General features: G+C 36.1%; 1 protein-coding gene across 2 annotated transcripts in view; it reads right to left on the bottom strand.

The window, feature by feature from the left end:
- Positions 1-778: 778 nt before the first annotated feature.
- gsna (gelsolin a) overlaps positions 779-23,146 on the bottom strand; it is a 110,111-nt gene continuing 87,743 nt past the window's right edge. For both annotated transcript variants that reach the window (XM_072915358.1, XM_072915359.1), the window contains 5 exons: positions 19,159-19,333; positions 18,971-19,092; positions 9,085-9,162; positions 8,948-9,008; positions 779-1,311 (listed from right to left, as the gene is read on the bottom strand). In XM_072915358.1, the coding sequence (XP_072771459.1) occupies positions 1,142-1,311; positions 8,948-9,008; positions 9,085-9,162; positions 18,971-19,092; positions 19,159-19,333 (606 nt within the window). In that variant the 3' untranslated portion in view covers positions 779-1,141. The remainder of the gene's footprint in view (positions 1,312-8,947; positions 9,009-9,084; positions 9,163-18,970; positions 19,093-19,158; positions 19,334-23,146) is intronic.

Genomic DNA, 23,146 nt, shown 5'->3' with positions numbered 1-23,146 from the left:
AAGCTCATGGAGAGAATGCCAAGTGTGTGCAAAGCAGTAAACGGAGCAAAGGGTGGCTATTTTGAAGAAACTAGAATATAAAACATGTTTTCAGTTATTTCACTTTTTTTTTTGTTAAGTACATAACTCCACATGTGTTCATTCATAGTTGTGATGTGACAATCTACAATGTAAATAGTCATGAAAATAAAGAATGAGAAGGTGTGTCCAAAGGTAGGAATCATTAATTAAATAATTATAACTAAAGCATAAAAAAAACTGAAAGTACTCGAGACATAAAATGACACTTTAGTCACCTTTGAAATCTTTTATTCCAACATAGTGATGCTGTCTGAAGCTCAGCCAATTAGTGGCCACGATACTGAACTGGTTTGGCGCCCTCTAGTGGCCAGTACTGGCCAGTACGGATTTTTTTTTTTTTACTTTATTTTGTCACTTTTATGCTCCAAATGCTGAATTTAGGAGCAAAAAAAAAAATGTAGAATGTATTATTTTTAATCCACAATGCGGTGAAGTGGCGAGGGACGACTGTAGTGTTTCACACTGTAGTGTAGACTGTAGTGTTTCACACTGTAGTGTAGACTGTAGTGTTTCACACTGTAGTGTTTTACAATCTTCCACATGTGTTATTAAAATTGTTATGTTTGTCCAATGAAGCTGTTACTCAAAATGTACGCCAATGTAACATTTGATCAGTGTTATCCCACTCACACATGATTATTTGTGTGTATATTCAGTGGTAAAAATGTCAAAACTACTCATTAAAAGCCAAATACTGTTATGGAGTACAAATATATTTTATTTTCAAATGTGTTATGTTTTTACATTTGAATTCCTCTGCTGAAAACGACTTTTCTGTTTTTATCCTGAAACAAAATTAAAGATGCTGTCAAATGACTTTGTGGTTGTGAATATGTTGTAAACACACAGATTTCATTAGAATTAGGTTTAATTATATGTAATAAAACACACACAATAGCACGACAAAGAGACTACTAAGGCATCTTTAAATTGCTTCTTTGCTGGCTTAAATCAGATTTGAACACAAATCTCTGTTAATATTTGGCGATGCTATGAAAGCAACACAGGAAGGGGAGGAGCGTGCTGATTGGCCGGACGGGACCCAGGGGGCGGGGGGGCCTTACAGGGCCAGCTCGGCCATGGCTCTCTCCAAAGGGTCAGTGGTCCAGTACTCGTGGTCCCAGCCCAGGAACCAGCCGGTGAAGGTGGGAGGCTCGAAGCTCTGCTTGATCTTCACAATGGGGGTCCTGCGGTCTCTGTTGGCCGGGTCCGTCTCGATGTAACGCGCCGCTGAAACGCACGTTTGGACTTTTTATTTACTCATCCAGTTATTCCCAACCCAGGTGAGATCACCTGCTGTGAAAATAATCAATTATTTACCGTATTTTCCAGACTATAAACCACTACTTTTTCCCAACGCTATGAACCCCCGCGGCTTAAAAAAACGGCGCGACTAATTTATGGATTTTTCTTCGCTAAAGCCCATAAAGTTTTGTATTCAACAAACTGTTTTTATAGAACACCGACAAAGACACTGAAAAGGTGTGTTATTGTTATCCTCTTAAGGCCCAAGTTGTTTGTTTACATGCTTTCTTTTATTTCTCTTTGCTATTTGGGCTTATTGGAACCTAATTAAAATAAAAACTAAGAATCATCTTTTGATATGATGTACTTAGTCCATAAGTACACAAACGTGTACTTCATGTTTAGTGACATGCTAATTCTTATTTTTACACTTTTTTTTCCCCAAATTCCATTGTATGTTATACTCTTCTGACACCACCAGATGGCAGTATAAGTGTCCACATAAGTGGCCATAAGACCCCAATTCAGTAGTGTACACAATTTTGGAGCTAAAAGGTGCTGTCCACACATGTGGCCACTAAGACTTTAGAGGTATATAGTCGTGCTATGGCGCCATCTTTTGGAAGAGTTCGCTGTATTTTAAAAATGTACTCCCATTTAATGCCTTGAACTGGAAGTCAAACTGTTCAAAATGAGTTTTCATTCATCACTCCAAGCAACATTTGTAAGTTTTACAATACAACTAAAACAATTCATACTTAATGTGAGTGTTTTCATGCATATTGATACGTGCTACCATAATGTAATCAAGCTAGCGCCGTTAGCATTAGCTAATATGCTAACACATTGACAAATGTCTGTGTTAGAATTATTTACCGTATTTTCCGGACTATAAACCGCTACTTTTTCCCCAACGCTATGAACCCCGCGGCTTAAAAAAACTGCGCGACTAATTTATGGATTTTTCTTCGCTAACGGCCATAATGTTTTGTATTCAACAAACAGTTTTTATAGAACACCGACAAAGACACTGAAAAGGTGTGTTATTGTTATCCTCTTGAGGCCCAAGCTGTTTGTTTACATGCTTTTTTTATTTCTATTTGGGCTTATTGGAACCTAATTAAAATAAAAACTAAGAATCATCTTTTGATATGATGTACTTAGTCCATAAGTACACAAATGTGTACTTCATGTTTAGTGACATGCTCATTCTTATTTTTACACTTTTTTCCCCCCAAATTCCATTGTATGTTATACTCTTCTGACACCACCAGATGGCAGTATAAGTGTCCACATAAGTGGCCATAAGACCCCAATTCAGTAGTGTACACAATTTTGGAAATAAGAGCTAAAAGGTGCTGTCCACGCATGTGGCCACTAAGACTTTAGAGGTATATAGTCGTGCTATGGCGCCATCTTTTGGAAGAGTTCGCTGTATTTTAGAAATGTACTCCAATTTAATGCCTTGAACTGGAAGTCAAACTGTTCAAAATGAGTTTTCATTCATCACTCCAAGCAACATTTGTAAGTTTTACAATACAACTAAAACAATTCATACTTAATGTGAGTGTTTTCATGCATATTTATACGTGCTACCATAATGTAATCAAGCTAGCGCCGTTAGCATTAGCTAATATGCTAACACATTGACAAATGTCTGTGTTAGAATTATTTACCGTATTTTCCGGACTATAAACCGCTACTTTTTCCCAACGCTATGAACCCCGCGGCTTAAAAAAACTGCGCGACTAATTTATGGATTTTTCTTCGCTAAAGCCCATAATGTTTTGTATTCAACAAACAGTTTTTATAGAACACCGACAAAGACACTGAAAAGGTGTGTTATTGTTATCCTCTTAAGGCCCAAGCTGTTTGTTTACATGCTTTTTTTTATTTCTCTTTGCTATTTGGGCTTATTGGACCCTAATTAGAATAAAAACTAAGAATCATCTTTTGATATGATGTACTTAGTCCATAAGTACACAAACGTGTACTTCATGTTTAGTGACATGCTAATTCTTATTTTTACACTTTTTTTCCCCCAAATTCCATTGTATGTTATACTCTTCTGACACCACCAGATGGCAGTATAAGTGTCCACATAAGTGGCCATAAGACCCCAATTCAGTAGTGTACACAATTTTGGAAATAAGAGCTAAAAGGTGCTGTCCACGCATGTGGCCACTAAGACTTTAGAGGTATATAGTCGTGCTATGGCGCCATCTTTTGGAAGAGTTCGCTGTATTCTAAAAATGCACTCCCATTTAATGCCTTGAACTGGAAGTCAAACTGTTCAAAATGAGTTTTCATTCATCACTCCAAGCAACATTTATAAGTTTTACAATACAACTAAAACAATTCATACTTAATGTGAGTGTTTTCATGCATATTTATACGTGCTACCATAATGTAACCAAGCTAGCGCCGTTAGCATTAGCTATTATGCTAACACATTGACAAATGTCTGTTAGAATTATTTACCGTATTTTCCAGACTATAAACCGCTACTTTTTCCCAACACTATGAACCCCGCGGCTTAAAAAAACTGTGTGACTAATTTATGGATTTTTCTTCGCTAACGGCCATAATGTTTTGTATTCAACAAACAGTTTTTATAGAACGCCGACAAAGACACTGAAAAGGTGTGTTATTGTTATCCTCTTAAGGCCCAAGCTGTTTGTTTACATGCTTTTTTTTATTTCTCTTTGCTATTTGGGCTTATTGGACCCTAATTAGAATAAAAACTAAGAATCATCTTTTGATATGATGTACTTAGTCCATAAGTACACAAACGTGTACTTCATGTTTAGTGACATGCTAATTCTTATTTTTACACTTTTTTTTCCCAAATTCCATTGTACGTTATACTCTTCTGACACCACCAGATGGCAGTATAAGTGTCCACATAAGTGGCCATAAGACCCCAATTCAGTAGTGTACACAATTTTGGAGCTAAAAGGTGCTGTCCACACATGTGGCCACTAAGACTTTAGAGGTATATAGTCGTGCTATGGCGCCATCTTTTGGAAGAGTTTGCTGTATTTTAAAAATGTACTCCCATTTAATGCCTTGAACTGGAAGTCAAACTGTTCAAAATGAGTTTTCATTCATCACTCCAAGCAACATTTGTAAGTTTTACAATACGACTAAAACAATTCATACTTAATGTGAGTGTTTTCATGCATATTTATACGTGCTACCATAATGTAATCAAGCTAGCGCCGTTAGCATTAGCTAATATGCTAACACATTGACAAATGTCTGTGTTAGAATTATTTACCGTATTTTCCGGACTATAAACCACTAAGTTTTCCCAACGCTATGAACCCCGCGGCTTAAAAAAACTGCGCGACTACTTTATGGATTTTTCTTCGCTAAAGCCCATAAAGTTTTGTATTCAACAAATAGTTTTTATAGAACACCGACAAAGACACTGAAAAGGTGTGTTATTGTTATCCTCTTAAGGCCCAAGCTGTTTGTTTACATGCTTTTTTTTCATTTCTCTTTGCTATTTGGGCTTATTGGAACCTAATTAAAATAAAAACTAAGAATCATCTTTTGATATGATGTACTTAGTCCATAAGTACACAAACGTGTACTTCATGTTTAGTGACATGCTAATTCTTATTTTTACACTTTTTTTCCCCCAAATTCCATTGTATGTTATACTCTTCTGACACCACCAGATGGCAGTATAAGTGTCCACATAAGTGGCCATAAGACCCCAATTCAGTAGTGTACACAATTTTGGAAATAAGAGCTAAAAGGTGCTGTCCACGCATGTGGCCACTAAGACTTTAGAGCTATATAGTCGTGCTATGGCGCCATCTTTTGGAAGAGTTCGCTGTATTTTAAAAATGTACTCCCATTTAATGCCTTGAACTGGAAGTCAAACTGTTCAAAATGAGTTTTCATTCATCACTCCAAGCAACATTTGTAAGTTTTACAATACAACTAAAACAATTCATACTTAATGTGAGTGTTTTCATGCATATTTATACGTGCTACCATAATGTAATCAAGCTAGCGCCGTTAGCATTAGCTAATATGCTAACACATTGACAAATGTCTGTTAGAATTATTTACCGTATTTTCCGGACTATAAACTGCTACTTTTTCCCAACGCTATGAACCCCGCGGCTTAAAAAAACGGTGCTACTAATTTATGGATTTTTCTTCACTAAAGCCCATAAAGTTTTGTATTCAACAAACAGTTTTTATAGAACACCGACAAAGACACTGAAAAGGTGTGTTATTGTTATCCTCTTAAGGCCCAAGCTGTTTGTTTACATGTTTTTTTTATTTCTATTTGGGCTTATTGGAACCTAATTAAAATAAAAACTAAGAATCATCTTTTGATATGATGTACTTAGTCCATAAGTACACAAACGTGTACTTCATGTTTAGTGACATGCTAATTCTTATTTTTACACTTTTTTTTCCCAAATTCCATTGTATGTTATACTCTTCTGACACCACCAGATGGCAGTATAAGTGTCCACATAAGTGGCCATAAGACCCCAATTCAGTAGTGTACAGAATTTTGGAAATAAGAGCTAAAAGGTGCTGTCCACGCATGTGGCCACTAAGGTCTTTAGAGGTATATAGTCGTGCTATGGCGCCATCCTTTGGAAGAGTTCGCTGTATTTTAAAAATGTACTCCCATTTAATGCCTTGAACTGGAAGTCAAACTGTTCAAAATGAGTTTTCATTCATCACTCCAAGCAACATTTGTAAGTTTTACAATACAACTAAAACAATTCATACTTAATGTGAGTGTTTTCATGCATATTTATACGTGCTACCATAAATGTAATCAAGCTAGCGCCGTTAGCATTAGCTAATATGCTAACACATTGACAAATGTCTCTGTTAGAATTATTTACCGTATTTTCCGGACTATAAACCGCTACTTTTTCCCCAACGCTATGAACCCCGCGGCTTAAAAAAAATGCGCGACTAATTTATGGATTTTTCTTCGCTAACGGCCATAATGTTTTGTATTCAACAAACTGTTTTTATAGAACACCGACAAAGACACTGAAAAGGTGTGTTATTGTTATCCTCTTAAGGCCCAAACTGTTTGTTTACATGCTTTTTTTTAATTTCTCTTTGCTATATGGGCTTATTGGAACCTAATTAGAATAAAAACTAAGAATCATCTTTTGATATGATGTACTTAGTCCATAAGTACACAAACGTGTACTTCATGTTTAGTGACATGCTAATTCTTATTTTTACACATTTTTTCCCCAAATTCCATTGTATGTTATACTCTTCTGACACCACCAGATGGCAGTATAAGTGTCCACATAAGTGGCCATAAGACCCCAATTAAGTAGTGTACACAATTTTGGAAATAAGAGCTAAAAGGTGCTGTCCACGCATGTGGCCACTAAGGCCTTTAGAGGTATATAGTCGTGCTATGGCGCCATCTTTTGGAAGAGTTCGCTGTATTTTAAAAATGTACTCCCATTTAATGACTTGAACTGGAAGTCAAACTGTTCAAAATGAGTTTTCATTCATCACTCCAAGCAACATTTGTAAGTTTTACAATACAACTAAAACAATTCATACTTAATGTGAGTGTTTTCATGCATATTTATACATGCTACCATAAATGTAATCAAGCTAGCGCCGTTAGCATTAGCTAATATGCTAACACATTGACAAATGTCTGTGTTAGAATTATTTACCGTATTTTCCAGACTATAAACCGCTACTTTTTCCCAACGCTATGAACCCCGCGGCTTAAAAAAACGGCGCGACTAATTTATGGATTTTTCTTCGCTAACGGCCATAATGTTTTGTATTCAACAAACAATTTTTATAGAACACCGAAAAAGACACTGAAAAGGTGTGTTATTGTTATCCTCTTAAGGCCCAAACTGTTTGTTTACATGCTTTTTTTATTTCTATTTGGGCTTATTGGAACCTAATTAAAATAAAAACTAAGAATCATCTTTTGATATGATGTACTTAGACCATAAGTACACAAACGCGTACTTCATGTTTAGTGACATGCTAATTCTTATTTTTACACTTTTTTTCCCCCAAATTCCATTGTATGTTATACTCTTCTGACACCACCAGATGGCAGTATAAGTGTCCACATAAGTGGCCATAAGACCCCAATTCAGTAGTGTACACAATTTTGGAAATAAGAGCTAAAAGGTGCTGTCCACACATGTGGCCACTAAGGCCTTTAGAGGTATATAGTCGTGCTATGGCGCCATCTTTTGGAAGAGTTCGCTGTATTTTAAAAATGTACTCCCATTTAATGCCTTGAACTGGAAGTCAAACTGTTCAAAATGAGTTTTCATTCATCACTCCAAGCAACATTTGTAAGTTTTACAATACAACTAAAACAATTCATACTTAATGTGAGTGTTTTCATGCATATTTATACGTGCTACCATAAATGGAATCAAGCTAGCGTCGTTAGCATTAGCTAATATGCTAACACATTGACAAATGTCTGTTTTAGAATTATTTACCGTATTTTACGGACTATAAACTGCTACTTTTTCCCAACGCTATGAACCCCGCGGCTTAAAAAAACTGGGCGACTAATTTATGGATTTTTCTTTGCTAAAGCCCATAATGTTTTGTATTCAACAAACTGTTTTTATAGAACACCGACAAAGACACTGAAAAGGTGTGTTATTGTTATCCTCTTAAGGCCCAAGCTGTTTGTTTACATGCTTTTTTTATTTCTATTTGGGCTTATTGGAACCTAATTAGAATAAAAACTAAGAATCATCTTTTGATATGATGTACTTAGACCATAAGTACACAAATGTGTACTTCATGTTTAGTGACATGCTAATTCTTATTTTTACACTTTTTTTCCCCCCAAATTCCATTGTATATTATACTCTTCTGACACCACCAGATGGCAGTATAAGTGTCCACATAAGTGGCCATAAGACCCCAATTCAGTAGTGTACACAATTTTGGAAATAAGAGCTAAAAGGTGCTGTCCACACATGTGGCCACTAAGCCTTTAGAGGTATATAGTCATGTTATTGCGCCATCTTTTGGAAGAGTTCGCTGTATTTTAAAAATGTACTCCCATTTAATGCCTTGAACTGGAAGTCAAACTGTTCAAAATGAGTTTTCATTCATCACTCCAAGCAACATTTGTAAGTTTTACAATACAACTAAAACAATTCATACTTAATGTGAGTGTTTTCATGCATATTTATACGTGCTACCATAATGTAATCAAGCTAGCGCCGTTAGCATGAGCTAATATGCTAACACATTGACAAATGTCTGTTAGAATTATTTACCGTATTTTCCGGACTATAAACCGCTACTTTTTCCCAACGCTATGAACCCCGCGGCTTAAAAAATCTGCGCGACTAATTTATGGATTTTTCTTCGCTAAAGCCCATAAAGTTTTGTATTCAACAAACAGTTTTTATAGAACACCGACAAAGACACTGAAAAAGTGTGTTATTGTTAATATGTAGTCGTGCTATGGCGCCATCTTTTGGAAGAGTTGCAGCACTTAACTCTTCCGGGACGCCACAATATACACCCCCCCGCTACCGCCTACCCCAAAAACCCGCCCACCTCAACCTCCTCATGCTCTCTCAGGGAGAGCATGTCTTACCAGACGTCATGGCCTCCGTCTTCTCTTCATCCTGAGCCTCGTTGCCGATCCAGACGAACACCTTGAAAGAGGTCATGTTCTTATTGAAGGCACATTGTGAATGCGTGAGCCCAAACATGTTGATGTGTTCTCTCTACCTGCTCCCAGGTGTCCAGGATCATGACATCATCAGTGGCCAGGTCGTCCTGGGTCATCTCACCAGGCACCTCTTCAATCTGGAAGAACAATCTAGAATCATCTTCTTCACTGCTCAGATTATTTGCACACTTTTACAATAAAAAGTGTTGTTTTAAGGCAGGAGTGCTACTTTTTAAATGACCTCATTCATATATATCATTTATATTTGTTTATTTATTTTTGACGTTTTTGTTCACATGTTAAAGGTGTGCAAAGTACACATATAGATAGGGTGAAACTGTAACTGAGTGCGCAGCCCGATACGTTTCTCCTCATGAGCGAAATTGAACTCTGTCTCTGCCTGATTCCTTGCTTCTTGTCTTGTTTAATAAATAGTTTGGTGTTTGAACCTGACAACAAGTTAAAGGCCTACTGAAATGCGATTTTCCTATTTAAACGGGTCCATTCTATGTGTCATACTTGATCATTTCGCGATATTGCCATATTTTTTGCTGAAAGGATTTAGTAGAGAACATCGACGATAAAGTTCGCAACTTTTGATCGCTGATAAAAAAAAAGCCTTGGCTGTACCGGAAGTAGCAGACGAGTAGCGTGACGTCACAGGTTGTGGAGCTCCTCACATCCGCACATTGTTTACAATCATGGCCACCAGCAGCGAGAGCGATTCGGACCGAGAAAGCGACGATTTCCCCATTAATTTGAGCGAGGATCGAAGATTTGTGGATGAGGAAAGTGAGAGGGAAGATAGGGAAGATGCTGTGAGAGGCGGGTGGGACCTGATATTCAGCTGGGAATGACTAAAACAGTAAATAAACACAAGACATATATATACTCTATTAGCCACAACACAACCAGGCTTATATTTAATATGCCACAAATTAATCCCGCATAACAAACACCTCCCCCCTTCTGTTCATATAACCCGCCAATACAACAAAGTCCCCAATGTTACGTACGTGACATGCACATAGCGGCACGCACGTACGTGCAAGCGATCAAATGTTTGGAAGCCGCAGCTGCGTGCGTACTCACGGTACCGCGTCTGCGCATCCAACTCAAAGTCCTCCTGGTAAGAGTCTCTGTTTGTCCCAGTTCTCCACAGGCCAATGGTAAAGCTTGACTGTCATCTTCCGGGAATGTAAACAATGAAACACCGGCCGTGTTTGTGTTGCTGCAGTCGGCCGCAACACACCGCTTCCCACCTACAGCTTTCTTCTTTGCTGTCTCCATTGTTCATTGAACAAATTGCAAAAAGATTCACCAACACAGATGTCCAGAATACCGTGGAATTTTGCGATGAAAACAGACGACTTAATAGCGGGCCACCATGCTGTCCCAAAATGTCCTCTACAATCCGTGACGTCACGCCCCGACGTCATCATACCGAGACGTTTTCAGCAGGATGTTTCGCGCGAAATTTAAAATGTCACTTTAGTAAGCTAACCCGGCCTTATTGGCATGTGTTGCAATGTTAAGATTTCATCATTGATATATAAACTATCAGACTGCGTGGTCGCTAGTAGTGGCTTTCAGTAGGCCTTTAAAGGTGTTTAATGATAATACAAGCATGTTTAACATTCCTTTCTTTCATGAAGACAAGAATATAAGTTGTATTACCTGATTGTGATGACTTGCATTGATTGGAATCAAACAGTAGTGATGATAACGTCCACTTTTTCAAATGGAGGAGTAAAAAAAGTCCTCCTTTCTGTCTAATACCACATGAAAGTGCTTGCTTTTTGCCATCTTATTTGTCCAGCTTCCATACTCCTTTTTATACACTTTACAAGAAATGCATTGGCGGCAAACTCCCGAGCTTGCTAGCTTGTGTGCGCTAACTTACCGAGACTCTTATTTTGTTAGCGTTGGGCAGGATGGAGCAGCGCTTTTATTGTGAAGACAGGAACTTTAGGCTTTTGCCGGCAGGATGAAATAAAAAGTGTTTCTCGCCTTCCTGACGGTCTTTTTTAACTGTAGTTACTGACAAGTGGTTTTCTGAAGTGTTCCTGAGCCCATGTGGTGATATCCTTTTTTTTCTTTTTTTTTTTTTTCTTTAGTTTATTTCGAACATGAACACACTTACATCATAATACATCACACAATTTCATATCATTTCATTTTACATCATGCCCGAAAAGGAGTAGGAAGAAGCAAAGCTTATTTAATCCTACCCCTTTCCCACTTCAAAGCGTTTACAAATATATAGAATCATTTACTGACCTTTTTATATAATAAAATAACATCTATGAATTAGTATACAACAGTTTTGTAATATGTAATTAATTAATTAATTCAGTCATTATTAACATACTGAGATGAAGAATATCTTATTTTCAATAAGGTTGAAAGTATTTCTCATAATTCTTCTTTTTTGTACTCTGTAAGCACTATTATTTTGAACAACCTCTTAAACTGGATCATATCAGTACAATTTTTAACTTCTTTACTTAATCCATTCCATCATTTAATTCCACATACTGATATGCTAAAAGTTCTAAGTGTTGTACGTGCATATAAATGTTTTAAATTATTTTTTCCTCTAAGGTTATATTTCTCCTCTTTAGTTAAGAAGAATTGTTGTACATTCTTTGGTAGCAGGTTATAGTTTGCTTTGTACATCATTTTAGCTGTTTGCAATTTTACAAAATCACCAAATTATTGAAATAATTAAATTATTTCTGACTTAATAAATAAAGGGTTTGTGTGTTCTCTATATCCAACATGATGTATTATTCTAACTGATCTTTTTTGTAACACAGTTAGCGAATGTAGCGCACATTTGTAGTTATTTCCCCATATTTCTACCAATAACTCAGATATGTAACACTAGCGAGCAGTAGAGAATATGTAGTGATTTTTTTTTTACACACTGATGTTGCTTTTTAATGCAGTACCGCCTGAGGGATCGAAGGTCCGTAATATCATCGCTTCCGTGCAGTGATTTCTCCAGATTGTCTGAACCTTTTGATGATATTACGGACCGTAGATGGTGAAATCCCTAAATTCCTTGGAATTGCAAATGTTGTTCTTAAACTGTTGGGACAATTTGCTCAGGCATTTGTTGACAAAGTGGTGACCCTCGCCCCATTCTAAACGGAATCATGGCACCCACCTGTTCCCAATTAGCCTGTTCACCTGTGGGATGTTCCAAACAAGTGTTTGAAGAGCATTCCTCAACTTTATCAGGCTTTTTTGCCACTTGTGCCAGCTTTTTTTGAAACATGTTGCAGGCATCAAATTCCGAATGAGCTAATATTTGCAAAAATAACAAAAGTTTCTCAGTTCCAACATTAAGTATCTTTCAATTGAATATAAGTTGAAAAGGATTTGCAAATCATTGTATTCTGTTTTTATTTACCATTTACACAACGTGACAACTTCACTGCTTTTGGGTTTTGTACATGTTTAATGGTTAATATTTGTTGTTTACATTGTACTAAGAGAGCACAGCCTGCCAAGTCAAAGGTGTTTAATGATAATACAAGCATGTTTCTTTCATGAAGACAAGAATATAAGTTGGTGTATTACCTGATTGTGATGACTTGCATTGATTGGAATCAGACAGTAGTGATGATAACGCCCACATTTTCAAATGGAGGAGAAAAAAAGTCCTCCTTTCTGTCTAATACCACATGAAAGGGGTGGGTTTTTGGCATCTTATTTGTCCAGCTTCCATACTCCTTTTTATACACTTTACAAGAAATACATTGTCGGATAACTTTTGTAGCTTGCTCGCTTTCTGAGAGTTAGTTTGTTAGCGCAGGCAGGATGAAGCAGGGCTTTTATTGTGAAGACAGGAACTGTGTGGGTCAGTCCTTAGGCTTTTGACGGGAGGTACAGTTTGAATAAAAAGTGTTTCTCGCCTTCCTGTCGGTCGTTTTTTTTTTCTTAATAATGATCTGGCAGCAGCCAGCGTCATCTCACAAGTGAAGTGAAGTTAATTATATTTATATAGCGCTTTTCTCTAGTGACTCAAAGCGCTTTTACATAGTGAAACCCAATATCTAAGTTACATTTAAACCAGTGTGGGTGGCACTGGGAGCAGGTGGGTACACTGCAAAAAGTCAGTGTTCAAAAACAAGAAAAAAAATACAAAAATGAGGGGTATTTTATTTGAATTAAGCAAAATTATCTGCCAATAGAACAAGAAAATTTGGCTTGTCAAGACTTTCCAAAACAAGTAAAATTAGCTAACCTCAATGAACCCAAAAATACCTTAAAATAAGTATATTCTCACTAATAACAACTGTACTACTATAAGAGTACGTATTTTCTATTGTTTCATTGAAAATAAAACAGCAAAGTCCATTTGGCTGTCATCTGTTTGAATTATGAGACACAATTGTGTCAAAGTCATGATTTTTTTTCATGCTTGAAATAAGAAATGATGACTTTAAAAAAGTAGTTTTATACTTGTGAGTGTTGATGACACAGCTTTGCAACACTTGATATTCTAGTTTCAAGCATGTTTTACTCAATATAGGTCATCAAATCTCAGCAACAAGCTGTAATATCTTACTGAGATCATTTAAAACCCTTAAAACAAGTAAAACACTCTAACATAAAATCTGCTTAGTGAGAAGAATTATCTTATCAGACAGAAAATAAGCAAATATCACCCTTATTTGAGATATTTCATCTTACTTAGATTTCAGTTTTTGCAGTGTAGCAAGTGTCTTGCCCAAGGACACAACGGCAGTGACTAGGATGGCGGAAGCTGGGATCGAACCTGGAACCCTCTAGTTGCTGGCATGGCCACTCTACCAACCGAGCTAAACCGCCCCACAACAAGACCCTCGGGTGCCGTGAATGTCAAGTGACGAAAAAATAGACCTAAAAATTAGCGATCATCAATCAATCCCGAGGGTCTTGTGAGATGACGCTGGCTGCTGCCAGATCATTATTAAGAAAAAACGACCGACAGGAAGGCGAGAAACACTTTTTATTTCAACCGTACCTGCCGTCAAAAGCCTAAAGACCGACCGCACAGTTCCTGTCTTCACAATAAAAGCCCCGCTTCGTCCCGCCTGCGCTAACAAAATAAGAGTCTCAGAAATCTAGCAAGCTACGGAGTTTGCCGCCAATGTAATCCTTGTAAAGTGTATAAAAAGGAGTATGGAAGCTGGATAAATAAGATGGCAAAAACAAGCACTTTCATGTGGTATTGGACAGAAAGGAGGACTTTTTTACTCCTCCATTTGAAAATGTGGACGTTCTCATCACTACTGTCTGATTCCAATCAATGCAAGTGAGATGACGTTGACTGCTGCCAGATCATTATTAAGAAAAAACGACCGACAGGAAGGCGAGAAACACTTTTTATTTCAACAGACTCTCGCGCCGTACCTGCCGTCAAAACTCTAAAGACTGACTGCACAGTTCCTGTCTTCACAATAAAAGCGCTGCTTCACCACTTTGTCAACAAATGCGTGAGCAAATTGTTGAACAGTTTAAGAACAACATTTCTCAACCAGCTATTGCAAGGAATTTAGGGATTTCATCATCTACGGTCTGTAATATCATCAAAAGGTTCAGAGAATCTGGAGCAATCACTGCACGTAAGCGATGATATTACGGACCTTCGATCCCTCAGGTGGTACTGCATCAAAAAGGGACATCAGTGTGTAAAGGATATCACCACATGGGCTCAGGAACACTTCAGAAAACCACTGTCAGTAACCACAGTTAAAAAAGACCGTCAGGAAGGCGAGAAACACTTTTTATTTCAACTGTACGTCCCGTCAAAAGCCTAAAGACCGACCGTACAGTTCCTGCCTTCACAAAAAAAGCGCTGCTTCACCACTTTGTGAAGAAATGCGTGAGCAAATTGTTGAACAGTTTAAGAAAAACCTTTCTCAACCAGCTATTGCAAGAAATTTAGGGATTTCACCATCTACGGTCTGTAATATCATCAAAAGGTTCAGACAATCTGGAGCAATCACTGCACAGAAGCGATGATATTATGGACCTTCGATCCCTCAGGTGGTACTGCATAAAAAGGGACATCAGTGTGTAAAGGATATCACCACATGGGCTCAGGAACACTTCAGAAAACCACTGTCAGTAACTACAGTTAAAAAAGACCGTCAGGAAGGCGAGAAACACTTTTTATTTCAACCGTACATGCCGTCAAAAGCCTAAAGACCGACCGTACAGTTCCTGCCTTCACAATAAAAGCCCTGCTTCATCCTGCCTGCGCTTACAAAATAAGAGTCTCAGGAAGTTAGCGTGCACAAGCTAGCAAGCTATGGAGTTTGCCACCAATGTATTTCTTGTAAAGTGTATAAAAAGGAGTATGGAAGCTGGACAAATAAGATGGCAAAAAACAACAACTTTCATGTGGTATTGGACAGAAAGGAGGACTTTTTTTACTCCTCCATTTGAAAATGTGGACGTTCTCATCACTACTGTCTGATTCCAATCAATGCAAGTGAGATGACGTTGACTGCTGCCAGATCATTATTAAGAAAAAACGACCGACAGGAAGGCGAGAAACACTTTTTTATTTCAACAGACTCTCGCGCCATACCTGCCGTCAAAACTCTAAAGACCGACTGCACAGTTCCAACCTTCACAATAAAAGCGCTGCTTCACCACTTTGTGAACAAATGCGTGAGCAAATTGTTGAACAGTTTAAGAAAAACCTTTCTCAACCAGCTATTGCAAGGAATTTAGGGATTTCACCATCTACGGTCTGTTATATTATCAAAGGGTTCAGACAATCTGGACCTTCACTGCACGTAAGCAATGATATTACGGACCTTCGATCCCTCAGGTGGTACTGCATCAAAAAGGGACATCACAGTGTAAAGGATATCACCACATGGGCTCAGGAACACTTCAGAAAACCACTGTCAGTAACTACAGTTAAAAAAGACTGTCAGGAAGGTGAGAAACACTTTATTTCAACTGTACGTCCCGTCAAAAGCCTAAAGACCGACCGTACAGTTCCAACCTTCACAATAAAAGCGCTGCTTCACCACTTTGTCAACAAATGCGTGAGCAAATTGTCCAACAGTTTAAGAACAACATTTCTCAACCAGCTATTGCAAGGAATTTAGGGATTTCACCATCTACGCTCTGTAATATCATCAAAAGGTTCAGAGAATCTGGAGAAATCACTGCACGTAAGCGATGATATTACGGACCTTCGATCCCTCAGGTGGTACTGCATCAAAAAGGGACATCACAGTGTAAAGGATATCACCACATGGGCTCAGGAACACTTCAGAAAACCACTGTCAGTAACTACAGTTAAAAAAGACTGTCAGGAAGGTGAGAAACACTTTATTTCAACTGTACGTCCCGTCAAAAGCCTAAAGACCGACCGTACAGTTCCTGCCTTCACAATAAAAGCGCTGCTTCACCACTTTGTCGACAAATGCGTGAGCAAATTGTCCAACAGTTTAAGAACAACATTTCTCAACCAGCTATTGCAAGGAATTTAGGGATTTCACCATCTACGGTCTGTAATATCATCAAAAGGTTCAGACAATCTGGAGCAATCACTGCACGTAAGCGATGATATTACGGACCTTCGATCCCTCAGGTGGTACTGCATCAAAAAGGGACATCAGTGTGTAAAGGATATCACCACATGGGCTCAGGAACACTTCAGAAAACCACTGTCAGTAACTACAGTTAAAAAAGACCGTCAGGAAGGCGAGAAACACTTTTTATTTCAACTGTACGTCCCGTCAAAAGCCTAAAGACCGACCGTATAGTTCCTGCCTTCACAATAAAAGCGCTGCTTCACCACTTTGTCAACAAATGCGTGAGCAAATTGTCCAACAATATAAGAACAACATTTCTCAACCAGCTATTGCAAGGAATTTAGGGATTTCACCATCTACGGTCTGTAATATCATCAAAAGGTTCAGACAATCTGGAGCAATCACTGCACGGAAGCGATGATATTACGGACCTTCGATCCCTCAGGCGGTACTGCATCAAAAAGGGACATCAGTGTGTAAAGGATATGACCACATGGGCTCAGGAACACTTCAGAAAACCACTGTCAGTAACTACAGTTAAAAAAGACCGTCAGGAAGGCGAGAAACAGTTTTTATTTCAACTGTACATCCCGTCAAAAGCCTAAAGACCGACCGTACAGTTCCTGCCTTCACAATAAAAGCGCTGCTTCACCACTTTGTCAACAAATGCGTGAGCAAATTGTCCAACAGTTTAAGAACAACATTTCTCAACCAGCTATTGCAAGGAATTTAGGGATTTCACCATCTACGGTCTGTAATATCATCAAAAGGTTCAGACAATCTGGACCTTCACTGCACGTAAGCGATGATATTACGGACCTTCGATCCCTCAGGTGGTACTGCATTAAAAAGGGACATCAGTGTGTAAAGGATATCACCACATGGGCTCAGGAACACTTCAGAAAACCACTGTCAGTAACTACAGTTAAAAAAAGACCGTCAGGAAGGTGAGAAACACTTTATTTCAACTGTACGTCCCGTCAAAAGCCTAAAGACCGACCGTACAGTTCCTGCCTTCACAATAAAAGCCCTGCTTGATCCTGCCTGCGCTTACAAAATAAGAGTCTCAGGAAGTTAGCGCGCACAAGCTAGCAAGCTACGGAGTTTGCCGTCAATGTATTTATTGTAAAGTGTATAAAAAGGAGTATGGAAGCTGGACAAATAAGATGGCAAAAACAACCACTTTCATGTGGTATTGGACAGAAAGGAGGACTTTTTTTCCCCTCCAATTGAAAACGTGGACGTTCTCATCACTACTGTCTGATTCCAATCAATGCAAGTCATCACAATCAGGTAATACACCAACTTATATTCTTCTCTTCATGAAAGAAAGGAATGTTAAACATGCTTGTATTATCATTAATCTAAAGGCTTGGTGGCCACATGCGTGGACAGCACCTTTTTAGCTCTTATTTCCCAAAATTGTGTACACTACTGAATTGGGGTCTTATGGCCACTTATGTGGACACTTACACTGCCATCTGGTGGTGTCAGAAGAGTATAACATACAATGGAATTTGGGGAAAAATATTGTAAAAATAAGAATTAGCATGTCGCTAAACATGAAGTACACGTTTGTGTACTTATGGACTAAGTACATCATATCAAAAGATGATTCTTAGTTTTTATTCTAATTAGGGTCCAATAAGCCCAAATAGCAAAGAGAATTAAAAAAAAGCATGCTTCCTGTTCCACTCAGGATTGAATTCAAAGTCTCCCTACTAACCCACCAGTGCCTCCATGGAAATGCCCCCCTCTACCTCAAAGAACTGCTCACCCCCAAATCCTCCACACGACACCTCCGCTCCGGACAGGCTAACCTCCGAGGACAAAGCTACGAACAATGGGAGACCGGGCTTTCTGCTCCGCCGCTCCCAGTCTGTGGAACACTCTCCCTGACCACCTGAGGGCACCACAGACTGTGGATGCTTTTAAAAAAGGCTTAAAAACCCTTCTTTCTTTTTTTTCTTTTTTTAAAAGCCTTTTTTTAGATGTATACATACTAGTTTTAGCTATTTGGCTGTTCTAGTTTTTATTTGTATTTATTTTTTATTATCTTTTTATTTTTATTATATATTTGTTGTTTACACTTTACATTGTTTACTCAATGTAAAGTACTTTTTACAAATAAAATATATTATTATTATTATTATAAACAAACAGCTTGGGCCTTAAGAGGTTAAACACCTTTAACTTGTTAACAAAAACCTCTCTTTCATAAATAAATGAATATAAATGATATATATGAATGAGGTAGCTCACCTGTGGGCACACCTGGTTTAGACGCAGCTCTCAGTATGATGCAATAATAATAATAATAATAAACATGTCAAGCAAAAGTGATGATTATTCTCTCTCTGAGTACTAAATGTAAAGATGTTTGTTTACTCACGATGAAGTTTCCGGTCTTGTTGGAGCAGGCAAAGAGTCTGGGTGGGTGAGCGTCCATCTTGTCCTTCAGTCTGGTGGAGGTTCGGTACTCGGACTTTCCTCCCAGGGCGTCCCAGAAGTCCCCTGGACACACCACACCATCACTCGCTGGTCTCTTTCAAAAGTGTCTTTAAAAACCACTTTAGTTACCTGCCTCCCCTCCCTCGGTCTGCTCAGAGGGCGTCACTCCCAGGATGCCACACAGCTGCTGACAGCCCGTCTGCTCCGTGGCACTGGCGCCCGCTCCCACCCACAGGAAGGACGCTCCCGGGGTCACCAGAATAAAAGCATCATTGGAGTTGAGGTTGGCTGCCACTGCATCAACCTGACAAGAGAATGGAGGTTAGCAGGTGACAAACTCAAGGCCCGGGGGGCCAAATCTGGCCTGCCACTTTATTTTATGTGGTTCGCAAAAGCCTGGAAATAAAATACGTTAATAAAAAACGTAATCTTTTCTTATTTAATATATTTGTTCTTTCCCTTTTGACATTAAAATCATGTACTGCATACAATTGCATATCTTTGTATCATATTCCGTACTATACCGCCTCTAAAAAGTACTACACATCGTAGCTCGTCAAAATGTAAACAAACGCCATGGGTGGATCTACACCTGACATCCACTGTAATGATACCAAGTATCTAGTTGATACTACTATGAGTACATAGATATTTTTTAGCATCAAAAAATATTTTTTCGTTTTTTAAAAAAAATTTATATTATGTTTATAAACTCAGGAAATATGTCCCTGGACACATGAGGACTTTGAATATGACCAATGTATGATCTTGTAACTATTTGGTATCGGATCGATACCCAAATTTGTGGTATCACCCAAAACTAATGTAAAGTATCAAAGAAGAGAAGAATCAGTGATTATTACATTTTAACAGAAGTGTAGATAGAACATGTTGAAATATAATTATTATAATATAATTACAATTATTAAACTACAACAATAATAAAGATTGTGTTTAGTATAAAAATGTATATGTATGGGTAAAAATATGCTGTTTTATAAGACAATATTATCAAAATATTATATTATGTATTCCAAAAATATTTGTTGTTAAAATAAAGATAAATACTGTGCTTAAATACCTGCTTGACTTGTGATTTCAGAACAAATTATCAATCAAATTGTAAATTTAACAATAGATTTTACGGTTAAGAGGTTTTTTTTACTGTAAAATCAACTTCGGTACTCTTTTTTTTCTTCCATATACAGTAAGACACTAAAACATTAACAAACCAAAAAACATTAAAACAATATTTTACAATAAAAACAAAACAAAAAAAACTGGCAGCTATGTTGCTTGAATGTTACCACTAATAACTGTGATATTGTTTCTCCATTCCATTCTATTTATTACATTTTGTTATATGCTATTGTTATATGTTGTAATTTTTTGTTATATGCTGTTATATTTTGTTATAAGCCGTTATATTTTGTCATATGCTGTTATATTTTGTTATATGCTGTTATATTTTGTAATATGCTGTTATATTTTGTTATATGCTGTTATATTTTGTTATATGCTGCTATATTTTGTTATATGCTGTTATATTTTGTTATATGCTGTTATATTTTGTTATAAGCCGTTATATTTTGTTATATGCTGTCATATTTTGTTATATGCTGTTATATTTTGTTATATGCTGTTATATTTTGTCATATGCTGTTATATTTTGTTATATGCTGTCATATTTTGTTATATGCTGTCATATTTTGTTATATGCTGTCATATTTTGTTATATGCTGTCATATTTTGTTATATGCAGTTATATTTTGTTATAAGCCGTTATATTTTATTATATGCTGTTGTATTTTGTTATAAGCCGTTATATTTTATTATATGCTGTCATATTTTGTTATATGCTGTCATATTTTGTTATATGCTGTTATATTTTGTTATATGCTGTTATATTTTGTTATATGCTGTCATATTTTGTTATATGCTGTTCTATTTTGTTATATGCTGTTATATTTTGTTATATGCTGTTATATTTTGTTATATGCTGTTATATTTTGTTATATGCTGTCATATTTTGTTATTTGCTGTTATATTTTATTATATGCTGCTATATTTTGTTATATGCTGTTATATTTTGTTATATTTTGTTATATGCTGTTATATCTTGTTATATTTTGTTATATCTTGTTATATTTTGTTATATCTTGTTACATCTTGTTATATGCTGTTATATTTTGTTATATGCTGTTATATTTCGTTGTATGCTGTTATATTTTGTTATATGCTGTTATATTTTGTTATATGCTGTTATATTTTGTTATATGCTGTTATATTTTGTTATATGCTGTTATATTTTGTTATATGCTGTCATATTTTGTTATATGCTGTCGTATTTTGTTATATGCTGTCATATTTCGTTATATGCTGTTATATTTTGTTATATGCTGTTATATTATGTTATATGCTGTTGTATTTTGTTATATGCTGTTATATTTTGTTATATGCTGTTATATTTTGTTATATGCTGTTATATTTTGTTATATGCTGTTATATCTTGTTATATGCTGTTATATCTTGTTATATGCTGTTATATCTTGTTATATGCTGTTATATCTTGTTATATGCTGCTATATTTTGTTATATGCTGTTATATTTTGTCATATGCTGTTATATTTTGTTATATGCTGTTATATCTTGTTATATTTTGTTATATCTTGTTATATTTTGTTATATCTTGTTACATCTTGTTATATGCTGTTATATTTTGTTATATGCTGTTATATTTCGTTGTATGCTGTTATATTTTGTTATATGCTGTTATATTTTGTTATATACTGTTATATTTTGTTATATGCTGTCATATTTTGTTATATGCTGTCGTATTTTGTTATATGCTGTCATATTTTGTTATATGCTGTTATATTTTGTTATATGCTGTTATATTTTGTTATATGCTGTTATATTTTGTTATATGCTGTTATATGCTGTTATATTTTGTTATAGTTTGTTATATGCTGTTATATTTTGTTATATGCTGTTATATTTTGTTATATGCTGTTATATTTTGTTATATTTTGTTATATGCTGTTATATTTTGTTATATGCTGTTATATTTTGTTATATCTTGTTATATTTTGTTATATGCTGTTATATTTTGTTATATGCTGTTATATTTTGTTATATGCTGTTATATCTTGTTATATCTTGTTATATGTTGTTATATCTTGTTACATCTTGTTATATGCTGTTATATTTTGTTATATGCTGTAAAATAAACAAAAACACTGCTTTGTTATATGCTGTTATATGCTGTTATATTTTGTTATATGCTGTTATATCTTGTTATATGTTGTTATATCTTGTTATATTTTGTTATACCTTGTTAAATCTTGTTATATGCTGTTATATTTTGTTATATGCTGTAAAAAAAACAAAAACACTGCTTTGTTATATGCTGTTATATTTGTTATATGCTGTTATATTTTGTTATATGCTGTTATATTTTGTTATATGCTGTTATATCTTGTTATATTTTGTTATATCTTGTTATATTTTGTAATATGCTGTAAAAAAACAAAAACACTGCTTTGTTATATGCTGTTATATTTCGTTGTACGCTGTTATATTTTGTTATATGCGGTTATATTTTGTTATATGCTGTTATATCTTGTTATATTTTGTTATATCTTGTTATATTTTGTTATATGCTGTAAAAAAACAAAAACACTGCTTTGTTATATGCTGTTATATTTCGTTGTACGCTGTTATATTTTGTTATATGCTGTTATATTTCGTTGTACGCTGTTATATTTTGTTATATGCGGTTATATTTTGTTATATGCTGTTATATTTTGTTATATTCTGTAAAAAAAAAACACTGCTTTTACTGTAAAATTCTGCTGACTGAGCTGCTAGTTTTTAAAGTGAAATTTAAATATTTGTTTTGCAACTTATGTAAAAAAAAAATACATTGTTAATGTATTTTATATATACATGTTTTTGTTGTTGTTTTATATATACAGTAAATGTTATCTTTTGTAAACTGAATTTAATAGGAAAAAAGTATTCTGTGACTTTTTACAATATTACTCATTGTTAAAACCGGCCCTCTGAGGGCCACATAACTCTAATGTGGCCCTCAATGAAAACCAGTGCATGTCCA

Source organism: Nerophis lumbriciformis, linkage group LG20, assembly GCF_033978685.3.
Source record: "Nerophis lumbriciformis linkage group LG20, RoL_Nlum_v2.1, whole genome shotgun sequence".
Classification (NCBI taxonomy): Eukaryota; Metazoa; Chordata; class Actinopteri; order Syngnathiformes; family Syngnathidae; genus Nerophis; species Nerophis lumbriciformis.
The sequence above is the reverse complement of the archived record's forward strand: the minus strand, read 5'-3'. Positions and strand labels throughout refer to the sequence as shown.